The sequence below is a fragment of the Myotis davidii genome, unplaced genomic scaffold (assembly GCF_000327345.1).
Source record: "Myotis davidii unplaced genomic scaffold, ASM32734v1 scaffold93, whole genome shotgun sequence".
Taxonomy (NCBI): Eukaryota; Metazoa; Chordata; class Mammalia; order Chiroptera; family Vespertilionidae; genus Myotis; species Myotis davidii.
Window position 1 is genome coordinate 2,209,676 of NW_006292095.1, and position 11,532 is coordinate 2,221,207.

The 11,532-nt window shown below is 54.6% G+C and overlaps 1 protein-coding gene across 15 annotated transcripts in view; it reads left to right on the forward strand.

The window, feature by feature from the left end:
- The window catches only part of ANK1 (ankyrin 1), a 203,346-nt gene that overhangs the window by 188,968 nt on the left and 2,846 nt on the right, over window positions 1-11,532 (forward strand). For 5 of the 15 annotated variants that reach the window (XM_015565192.1, XM_015565201.1, XM_015565193.1 and 2 more), the window contains 4 exons: window positions 2,566-2,863; window positions 7,865-7,948; window positions 8,975-9,115; window positions 9,342-9,474. In XM_015565192.1, coding sequence (XP_015420678.1) covers window positions 2,566-2,863; window positions 7,865-7,948; window positions 8,975-9,115; window positions 9,342-9,440 — 622 coding nt within the window. In that variant the 3' untranslated portion in view covers window positions 9,441-9,474. Of the gene's footprint in view, window positions 1-2,565; window positions 2,864-6,807; window positions 7,238-7,864; window positions 7,949-8,974; window positions 9,116-9,341; window positions 9,475-11,532 lie in introns of those variants that run through there. The other 10 variants (XM_006765542.2, XM_006765543.2, XM_006765546.2 and 7 more) reach the window with 5 other exon arrangements.

An 11,532-nucleotide genomic window follows, 5' to 3' on the forward strand; every position in this document is an offset into this window, starting at 1 on the left:
CCTATCACTGCGGAGTGCTTATCGTTGAAGACCATATTTAGAAACCTACAAGCCCCAGGGCCGGGGAAGTCGTTCGTGTGGTCACGCAGCTTGCGTGTGACAGAGCTGATAATGGTGCCCTTTCTCCTTTACCTTTTTGAAACAGTGAGGCTGGTGGGTTTATCTAGGGCAGGACAGAGCTTTCAGCTGTCAGAGCTGGCTGTTCTTGTGGGTGACTCCTCACCAAGCTCCCTGTGACTAGAAGGCCTGGTGCCGCGCCAGCAGCAGGGAAGCATCGGTGACAGTTCGGGCAGAAGGGCCTTGCACACCTCGGGGACCCAGAGAGCCCTCAGACACAGAGAGCTCACAGCCACACCGTGAACACCACACTCCCAGTGCTGCGAGTGCAGAGGGGGCTCGCGGCGAGAGGGAGAGAGGAGACAGGCATGGGGCGGGTCTCACGTTGGCCCTCCTGGACCGGCTGGCACAGGAAACAAGCGACCGCAGCTGTTTCTTCCATGTCACTGCGCTTCCTCAATTCTCCCTAAAGCAAGGACACAGTTTATGTGTTCCAGAAGGCTGCGGCCACCCAAGGAGCTCAGGCCCGGCCAGGCCGTGGGAAACCTGTTCTCATGTCCCCTTCCCGTCCACAATGCTCCACTCAGTGTGGCCCAAATACTATTGGAGGAGGGAGAGGAAGGTCGTTTAGAAGATGCAAGGATTTATTTAGTTCCCAAACTAATCCTTTGAGTAGGGGGAGGGGGAGAATTGGACAGACTGAGCCTGTGAGGGTTCAAAGTGAAATACTGGCTTTCCTGTGAGAGAGACCATCTTCCAACAACCCTGATGGCCATTCATCCAACAGCATTGATTGAACACGTAGCTGTGTGCTGGCCTCTGCACCGTGGCCACAGCGGGGTCACCAGATGAGGAACCAGAAGGCTTAGACGCTGGGCCGCAAGATGTTACAGTGTGGCTCTGGGACCTTGGTCAGCCCTCTGATGGAGACGAATTTTGTTCACTCACTCAGCAATATGTCTTGACTGCCTACTATGTGCCAAGCATTTATAAAAAATGCCTAGGTACTGGGGATACGGCACTGAACAAAACAGACAGTCTCTACCTGTAAGAAGTTTATATTCTAATGGAGAAACTGATGGTAACCAAGATAAAGTAAATAAAATTAAAAGAGAAATGCTAGATATTAAGTGCTAAAAAGAAAAATAAAGCAGAGAATGGGAGCAGGAGGTGTGGGGGGCAGGGGGAGAAGGGGTGGTTGGAATTATAGAGAGGCCTGGGAGAGTGACGTTGGAATAAAGACTTAAAGGAATTAGGAGTGACATCCAGTCGAAGGCCCAGCTAGTGCAGAGGCCTTGAAGCAGGGCATGCCCGGCACAGTCAAGGGACAGTGAGGAGTTCACTGTGCCTACCGCAGATCAAGGAAGATGGGGACAGGGAGGTAATGAGACGTGCCAGGCCCTGAGGCTCATAGAAAGACTTGGGCATTTACTGGGAGGAATGCAGAGCCATTGGAGGGTTCTGAGCAGAGGAGTGAGGTGACCTAACAGATGCCTTGAGAGCAGCCTGACATGGCCAGGGGTAGGAGCAGGATGAGCGAGGAGGCCGGTGTGGTGATGTGGACCAACATGGTAGCCATGGTGGTGGCAAGAAGTGGCTAGGCTCAGCGTATATTTTGAAAGTTGAACCAAAAGGGGTTTGCTTACAAATAAGACGTGGAGTGTGAGAAACGGAAGTCAAAGGGCTCACCGGTGTCCTTGACGTCACAACTGAAAGGATGAAGGTGCCCTTTATCACAGACTGGGGAAGACTGGGCGGAACTGGCCTGACCGTGTCCTCAAGGTCCCTGTTAGGAATCTGGAGGAGAGATGTTGAGGGGGCCATTTCCCACCTGCAGTTCGAGGAGGTGGTGCTGGAGACAGGCACCTGGGCATGAGCAGCACGTGGCTGGGGTGTAAAGCCATGGCCTGAGCGTGCTCCTTTAGGAAGTGGGTGCAGATAGAGCTGAGGTCTGAGAATTGGGCCTTGGGTGCTCCAATGTTCAGAAGTCAGGGAAATTAGGAGGAACCAACAAAGGACACGGAAAAGGAGAGGCCAGAGTGTGGGGGGAAACCAGGCAAATGGGGTGTCCCAGAGGCCACAAAAGAGTGTGTTTCCAGGGGGAGGGAGTGACTGCCTTTCAGGTGAGCACAGAGATGAGGACTGTTGAGTGCAGGTGGCCTGGAGAGCTGGAGGGGAAGTGGGAAAGGTGATGGGTGTGGAGGCCCAATGACTGGATCTTTGGTGTGAGCCTAGTGCCTTGGGAGCTCAGAGTGGGGCTGTCCACTCAAAAGGAGGGCACCAATGGCACTGGTACCCGTGACCCTCCCCACGTGGACAGCATGGATGGCCCACCTGTACCTGCCTGGACAGGGCAGTCAGCTATGTGATTTGCTCACACTCTCCCGTCCCTGGGGTGGGCTGTATAGGGTGTGTCCTGGGTGAGCCAGGGCTCTGGAGGGGGAGGGTATCTCAAAGAGCAGAGACTGAAGGGTGACCAGGTGTCCTTTCTCTCTTCCGGGACCCCAGACTGCAGGACTGGGATGGGGAAGGCTCCATTGTCTCGTACCTGCAAGATGCTGCACAAGGTTCCTGGCAAGAGGAGGTCACGCGAGGCCCACACTCATTCCAGAGAACCGTCACCACCATCAAAGGGCTGGAGCCCAGTGGGTCTCGGGAGTATGAGAAGGTCCTGGTGTCTGCAACTGAGCACTTGCAGCCAGAGCAGCCCGAGGCCGAGAGCCTGCAGGCTGACTGGGAACGAAGACGACAAGGCCACCGAGAGCGGGTACAGGAGGCAGAGAGCACCTTCTCCCAGCTGGTAGAGGTGAGAGCCCGCAGGTGGGGGCCTGCTGATGCCTGTCCCAGCACCAGGCCACCTCCTCTTCACTCAGCCCAGAGCCGAACATGTTTATTTGCTTTAAGCATTGTGGCGGTGGCTTCACTTTCTCTAGAAGCTTTCTTGGTCTTGGTCTATCTGTCTGCCTCCTTGACCCCTACTGAGAGAAGGGAGGGGCTGACCTGTGTGGAGCTTCTGAGCGCTCAGGCTCAGCCTGTGCTCTCATCATCCTCACCCGGCTCCCAGAGGTGATTCCCATCTGCAGCTGATGGTTGAGCAACTCGCCCAAGGTCACAGGTTCAGAAGTGGGCTTTGAGTGCAGTCTGGCTGACTCCAAAGCCATGGGTCTTGTTTTCTCTTTTCATCATGTTTTAGAAAGGACTTAGAGCTGGGTGTTGGGCTAACTGGTCCAACCATGGTCTGCGTGGCTGTGGACAAGCCTCTCTCTTCTTGGCACCTTGGTTTCCTCACTGGTAAATGAGGAGTGAATGGATTATTGCCGAGGTTCACCCAGCGGGAATTCTGGTTCCGGGGTGGGCTCTTCAAGGGGCACAGGAGAGGGACGGGGAGAACCTTCCCACTACAAACTCGCTCTCCTCTCTTCCGGTTCCCTGGCCTCATCCTCCATCAGCTCCTCCTCCTTCCATCCCTTTCAGTTTGTCCTACTGTACTTTTTTTGTTCGTTCACTTTTATCTTCATGCTCCATTCCCATTTTCTTGCCCCTCCTCATTCCCACAGGCATCCATTTTAATGTGGTTTTTGTTTGTTTGTTTGTTTAGATATATTTTTATTGATTTCAGAGAGGAAGGGAGAGAGAGATAGAAACATCAATGATGAGAGAGAATCATTGATCAGCTGCCTCCTGCATGCCCCACACTGGGGATGGAGCCCGCAACCCAGGCATGTGCCCTGACCAGGAATCAAACCATGACCTCCTGGTTCATAGGTTGACACTCACTGAGCCATGCCAACCAGGAATTAATGTGTGTGTTTTTTAAAAAAAGTTTTATTATGAAAAACTGCAAATAAATACAATTCTCCATGCACTCACCACCCAGGCTGCACAATTATCTACTCATGGACAAACTTGCTTCATCTGAACCCCCATCCACTCTCTCCCACCTCCCCCAGATTATTTTGAAGCAAATTCCAGATATCTTATTAATGTGTCTTTTTTAAATTTACGGGTTCTTAGGAAATTGGCGTTGCTGGTCTGTGCCCATGTATTTTTAATGTGTGCATGAGTGTGTGTTCTGTGTCTCCTTTGGCTTCTTACTGTTCAGTCAGCACCGTTTCCTCACCCAGGAGCCGCCTCCTTCCTCCTGGTCCCGCCTGCTGCTTTCTTCTCTTCCTGTGATCCTACCTGAAACCAGTGCCCACAGGCACCCTGAGGACCACAGGCCACACGCTGGCTCGACAATGGTCCCAGGCTGCCGACAGCCAAGAGCTGCTAGGAATTAATCGGGTTTTATTTAGAATGCGTCCTTGCCAAGTATGTGCCTCGGACAGGACAGGCGGCTGCATCCATTTTTAACCCCAGCCCACCCCGGTGCACATTTTGCTATCAAGCTATTCCTTGGTCCCCACTGCTGCTGCTCCCAGTAGCAAGTGCTCGGCCCAGCGCACAGGAGCTCTTAACCGGGTTTGGACTCCTGACTCCTGGGGAAAGAGAAAGACTGCAGGAGCAATATTTTCCTTCTTTCCTCTGCAGTCAGCCTTTGGTGAGGGAAAGCCTGGGGAGAAAGCAGAATCACCCCAGAGGATCAAGGGAGAAACCCTCTAGGTCAGTGGTTCTCAATCTGTGGGTCGCCAACCTGTGGGTCGCAACCCCTTTGGGGGTCAAACGACCCTTTCACAGGGGTCACCTAAGACCATCGGTAAACACAAATATAATTCATATTGTTTTTGTGATTAATCACTATGCTTTAATTATGTTCCATTTGTAACAATAAAACTGGGGGTCACCACAACATGAGGAACTGTATTAAAGGGTCACGGCATTAGAAAGGTTGAGAACCACTGCTCTAGGTCATTTGGTCCATCTGACTCACTTACAAATGAGGAAACTGAGGCCCAGAGTGGCTGAGGGTGTGTCCAGGGTCACACGATGAACCAGCGTCAGAGCCAGGAGAGGCCAGACCTCCTCCTTTTTCCCAGTGGGTGTATCATTACGGGGGGGTGGGGGGGGGGCGGGCACACCTAACGCCTCCCCAGCCTAGGACAGGATTGGATGGTGTGGATGAACTGTTGTCATAATCACCTGGCAGGACCCAGGGGATGATCATGAGGTCCATTTAAGGTGATGGTTTACAAAGCACCCATTTGCCAGTATTTCCAGTGAATCTCTGAGAACAGTGACACAGAAAGAGAGAGGTGCCTCATCATTTGGGGCTTGGGAGGCAGGCCTGAAATGACCGTGAGCCAGCCAGTCCTCCCCTGAGGACCCGGGGGGAAATACCTAGACTTGGACTCTTCTTGGCTGGGCCAAAATCAGATATGCTGTAGCTTCTATTTTTCCAGTGCTTTCTTGTTGAAATGAGGCAGCGCTGTGCCATGGCGGGAGTTTGAAATCTGACTCCTTCGTTTACTTACTCTTTCACATAGGCAAGTGCCTTAACCTGTCTGTGCCTCCTTTTCCTTTGTGGAAGGTGATAGAGTCTGCATGGTAGGATCATTGCAAGGCTAAACTGAGTTAGTATGTGAAAATGTTTGCTGTTATTGTTGACTAGAGGCCCAGTGCACAAAATTTGTGCACTGTGGCGGGGGGGGCGGCTCAGTCCGGCCTGTGCCCTCTCACAGTCTGGTACCCCTCAGGGGATGTCCCCCAAGGGGTCCTTAGCTCTGCCATGAAGGCAGGAGAGGCTCCCACCACTACCACTGCCCTCTCCAGCCATGACACCAGCTTTTGGCTGAGCAGCACACTGACCATCAGAGGGCAGCTCCTGTGTTGAGCATCTGCCCCTAGTGGTCAGTGCACGTCATAGCAACCGGTTGTTCTGCCATTTGGTCAATTTGCATATTAGCCTTTTATTATGTAGGATAGTGGTGGTACTCACAGCCCTGTGGTCTTTACAGCACTCTCGAGAGCACTTTAATTCACCCTCTTTTAAGGAAGGAGGAAACTGAGGCCCAGAGGAAGCACCCAGCTTCCCCAAGTCCCCACAGTGAGGGCATTGTCAGGTCAGTGTGCTGTGTCCCAGATCTTTGTTCTCTCTGCCACGTGGAGGAACAGCCTGATCCCAAAAGTGAATTCCTTTCAGCCACAGCTGCTGCGGCCGCATTTGTGAATCAGCTCTGTAAAGACGGGCTTAATGCGCGTGGTTCCTGCTCTTCGTGGGCGGGTGTTGACAGTCAGCATGGGAAGAGCCTTTGAGGACAGGCCTGAAATAGACACGCCAGTTACACGCTTACATTTAGGGTTGCTGTGCCCGGTGAAGAGGCTGATGGGAACTGCACAGACCTGCCACTTGTGCTGGACCCTGCTGCGCTGGGCCTGGGCAAATCACGTATCCCAGGGCTATTTTTGAAATAAACCCCTAACTCTCCAGGATACTAGCTGGTCCCATTCCCATGAGACGCGGAGAACATCATTCTGATCAGGCAATAGCAGCCCAGGGAAACACACGCGTAACTGCGGACACTTACTCTCCGGACATTTATTTTGTGGAGTCCCTGAACAAGAACGCTTCCTTGGGGAGAGCTGCCACTAGTTCCAGGGGGGCGGGCAGGGAGGAAAGGTGAGGGGCCGTGTCCCTCCTCAGGCTCTTGGTGGGGCAGGGCAGCGTCTCCCACAGTGACTTTGACATGTGCTCCCAGTGCCCGGGACACACACACCTGCCGGCTTCCTTCTCGCCCCGTTGGACAGCCCCAGCAGCTGGGTTGGAAGCTAAAATTATCAAAGCCTGACGTCACCCAGGCAGGAGGGTAGAGCCTGAGGCTGCTCAGCAGCAGGACACTCAGGCAGGCAGTTCCAGTGAAGGGCCGGTCGGTGTTCTGCCTGGAGAGAAAGAGTGGGAGCCTGAGGAGCGAGGATGGGAGGGGTCCCAGGAGGCCTCAGGGGTCCAAGAGGAGAATGAGAGGTTGCACCCCTGTAGCGGCCAGAGCCCTGGCTCCACTGGCGCCCGGAGGGCGGGCAGGTGAGGATGTGGACTTTCATCACCCAGCTCCTGGTCACCTTGGTGCTCCTGAGCTTCTTCCTGGTCAGTTGTCAGAACGTGATGCACATTTTTAAGGGCTCTCTGTGCTTCGTGCTGAAGCACATCCACCAGGAACTGGACAAGGAGCTGGGGGAGAACGAGGGCCTGAGTGACGACGAGGAGACCATCTCCACCAGGGTGGTCCGGCGCCGGGTCCTCTTCAAGGTAATCGCCAGGCTGGCGGCAAAAGGCAGGCCTGGAGCTGGAGGTGGGAGTGCGGAGGCCAGGAGGTCAGGAGGCCGGGCTGAGGGCACAGTGCAGGGATGTGTAGGGACGAGCTGGGGCAAGGCGCCGGCCTCCAGGTCAGGAGATGTGTTGGAAGAGGAGGGACAGGAAGGCCTCAGGGGACAAGCTCTGCCCTGGGAGCAGAGCCACCCCTCAGCGAGGGCCGACAAAGCTCATCTCTGGGATTCAGCAGACCATTCTCATCCTGCTTCTGTCCTGAGTTACACACAGTGTGATGGTGTCTGTGGAGGGCTTCTTCACTGTCAAGTGCTGTAGAATGCAAATTAGGCGCCTCACTTCCTCTTAGTCTTCTCGGTGAAACTTGCATCATCGGCCCTGTTTGCCTGCTCCCCGGTGCTATTGTGGGGACCGCACACAAAGCTCTGGGCACCTGGAGCGGGTGGTTTGGCTGCCTCTACCTGCTGTGTTGGAGTTTCCTGCCGGGGTAGGGATTTGTCGGACTGTGGCTGTGGCTGTGGCTGCTGCTATTCTATCTCCTCATCTTCTAATCCTGTTCCCAGACTCCTGCTTATGAATCTTGAGTTTTCTCCCTTTCTCTAATTGCAGGGGAGTGAGCTTCAGAATATTCCAGGGGAGCAGGTGACTGAGGAACAATTCACAGATGAGCAGGGCAACATTGTCACCAAAAAGGTGGGTGCAGAGAGTCCCCTGAACGAGGGAGAGGTACGCAGGCCAAAGGCTAAAGGGCAGGCCATGGACCCACCTCCCTCACAGAGGGGTAAGCATGGCTCAGCTGGGACAGTTCAGGTGCCATGGGCTCCTGTCCTCTGTGATCCGGACATGATACTCCTCATTGCCACTTTGCCCGGATTCAGCCTGAACTGAGCTCCTGCCTCACTCTTCCAGAAGGACCAAGGCCCATGGAACAGCCCAGACCTAGTCCTGTGATGCCCAGCCCTGAAAATAGCTGTAGGACAGCAGTATGGTGGTCCCCAGACTATCACTGGCCTCTTAAAATGAAAAGGATATGGAAATGCATTGAGTTGGCAGCAGATTTTAACTCAGTAGACATGAAGTTGCCTGCCTAGGGTTGGGCACTCTGCTAGGTTTTGGCAGAAGGGAGAAGAAGGAGCAAAGGGAAGACCTTGTATGTGCTCCCCTAGGGTGCTATCACACTACATTGGAGCAAACCCCTTATGTCCATCTATCCTTCAGCACACGAGCTTCGTGCGGGCAGGGGTCATGCTTGTTTATGTTTTCATCACCCCCTCCTAGCACATGGTAGATGCAGAGTAAACAGTTGCTAGACTACTTAGATGAATGAATAAGGGAATGGGTAGATGGCATTAAATTACCACAGTTGTAAAGGAAATGTCCTCTGCCCTCAGGAGCTCATAGGTGTACAAGTGTGACAGACAGCGTAAACTGCCATCCATACCAAGAGGCAGAGGAACTGTGGTGGGCTAAGACAGAAGTTACGCATGGTCCAACCGTGTCATTGAAAACCTGCTAAGACCCCTCTGCAAATTCTAGTCCCTCTGAGGCTGTCCAACGCGAGTGTTTCCACACAGTGCTGGGAGTGAGAGACCCATCCCTGTTCTTGCCACTTGAGGACAAAGGCTGCCTCTCCCCCAACTTCATTCCTGGGAACCCGCTCTTTTCGAGCTCCGTCCTAATGGCTTCGCCAGCCCTTTCTCCCCGCTCTCTCTTTTCCAGATCATCCGCAAAGTTGTTCGGCAGATAGAGTCGTCTGGTGGCGATGACACCCAGGAGCACGAGGAGGTGATTGTCGAGGGGCCCCCGGAAGATCCTGGGGAGATGGAAGTTGATATTGATAACTTTATGAGACACATCAAGGTACTGTGGTGGCCGCAGCCTCTGAGGCACTCGCTCTATCTGCGCCTGGCACTTCGGGTTCCAGTCTGCGCTGTGCTCACCCGTCTGGGCTCCCCTTCGAGCCTTCCTTTACCCGGGGAGGCAGTGTTGCCACCCCCTCCGGATGATGCCTTTCATTCTCTTGCCCACTTGTTGCCTGTCCCTCTGTGCGATCTGTCCTATGTTCTGTCTCTGCTGCTGTCTCCAGGTGGAGCGGAGAGGGAATAGCCTGCAGCCGGACCTGATAGAGGGCAGAAAGGGGGCTCAGATAGTGAAGCGGGCAAGCCTGAAAAGGGGGAAGCAGTGATCTCGAGCACCCCCCTCAAATGGCCTCTCTGGAGGTAACAGTCTTTCTGCATCCTTTCTGCATGGCTTGGTCTTCGTGGAGTGGCTGGGCCTGGCGATGGCTGCTCACATCTCACCCACCCCTCCCAGCATGGTACAGGGTGGCAGCGTTGCTGTGGTCCAGGGGCATGGATTCTCGTCCCCACCTTCCAACTGTGTCTCTGACTCTCGATTGCCTCATCCAGAAAGCAGAGTCAACACTAGCTGCTGACCTACCTCTCAGGAAGTGCAAAAGTACAGAGTTGAAAAATGCTTGGATGAGTGACAGCGCTTGGTAATCGCCGTAGTAACATCACCCTGGCAACCAAGCAGTGGGGACCTGGGAGATGGGGACAGGGCATCAGAGAGGGCATAGCTGAGTCTGTCTCGCCTGTGCTAGTCCAACCCACAGTGACAGACTTAGAACTGGACTGTCCCTTGAACCCGGAGCCCTGCAGGCGTCCCCTCCAACCTAAGGCCTCCATTCTCCTTGGTGGTTCTTGGAACCTGTCGCTCCCCTGCTTTCTAGGAAAGGGCGAAGTTCGCAGGCCCAGGGGTGGTGGTGTTGTCCCCACAGGCCAGGAGGGCTGTGGGACCCTGGTGCATGGCATGCGTGAGCATGGGGCCGTGTGGCTGAGAAGCCTGGAGTGCGGTGATGTGTCGTGAAGCAGGGCCGCGAAGATGTTCCAGCGGGCCCGGTGGTGCTGGGGGCCTCAGCGGCCCCTCTGACCTCGTCCTCCCTGAGGGATCCTGTACTGAGCTGCCCCGAGGTTCTTCACTGCACCCGGCTCGGGGCAGCTCAGTACAGGATGCGTCGGGGCGGGAGTCGGCAGGCAGCGAGGAAGCACCATGGCCCAGCGCAGCACTAACCCGGCTGCTGCCATCTAAACCCCCAGACCCCAGCTCTGGGCCGAGCGGAGAGCCAGCTCCGGCTTTCTGCTCTCGGCAAAAAGCAGGGCCACCGCTGCTCCCAGCCGCCAGAAGTGCTGACTCTGGGCTTCCTGACACACCTCGGCACTTGGCACAAAGGGGCTGGCAGACCCAGCTATGGGATAAAATTAGACCTGACTCCTCAGCAGCTTCCCTTAAGGAGGTCACAGCGTTAACCCCGGCACTGCCAGGGGGTCCTGCCAGGCTGCTGGTTTAGGAGATTAGCTGTGATCAGCCCTGGAAATAATCCAAAGGTGCAAATAATTAGAAACTCCTCTGCCTTCTGTTCCTGATGGCGGCAGCAGGGGCTTTAAACTCAGCTCCTGTCTGGCTTGGGTCCTCCTGACTCCCCTGAACAGGAGAGAGGCAGCCCCGAAGCCAGCCTGGGGAGAAGGGCCGTGCCTAAGAATTATTTTTTTTGTAGATGCTCTATCTGCACCACCCACAGGGATGTGGGTCCAGACCACTGAGTTGGGTGTCAGGGACACAGAGCAGCCTGGCTCCAGCACAGTGCTGGGGCCTCTGCCCCGAAAAGGCCAGGGGTGTGTGGTGGGACAGTGGGGAGGGAGCCAGGAGTGAGGCGGGCACCTGCCTGGGTCCCAAAGGGCCCACAATGCGCTCCCCTCCCAGCAAGACAGACTGCAGAGAGGACGGTGAAGGGGCTGAGAGATCTCTGGTCCTTAATGCTACCACCCACTCACAAGCATGTGCAGTCGGCCTTCATGATTCGTGGATTCCACACTTGCAGATCCACCTACTAACTCAAATTTATGTTCACCCCCAAACCGACACTCGCAGCACGTCCATGGTCACTTGCGGGCCCACGCACAGTGGTGAAAAATTTGAGTCTGCTCCCAGCTGAAGTCAAATGAGGTGGCGCTCTGCCCTCTGGTTTCAGCTCTCATACCATATATAAACAAGTGTCTTTTGTAGTGTATTTAATGCCATGGGCTGATTTCCTTTCTTTTTTGTATTTTTGGGCTATCTGTTGTTGATTTCGCTGTTTAAAATGGCCTCTAAGCCCAGCCGGTGTAGCTTGGTGGTTGAGCATTGACCTATGAACCAGGAAGTCACAGTGCGATTCCTGGTCAGGGCACATGCCTGGGTTGTGGGCTCAATCCCCAGTAGGGGGCACGCAGGAGACA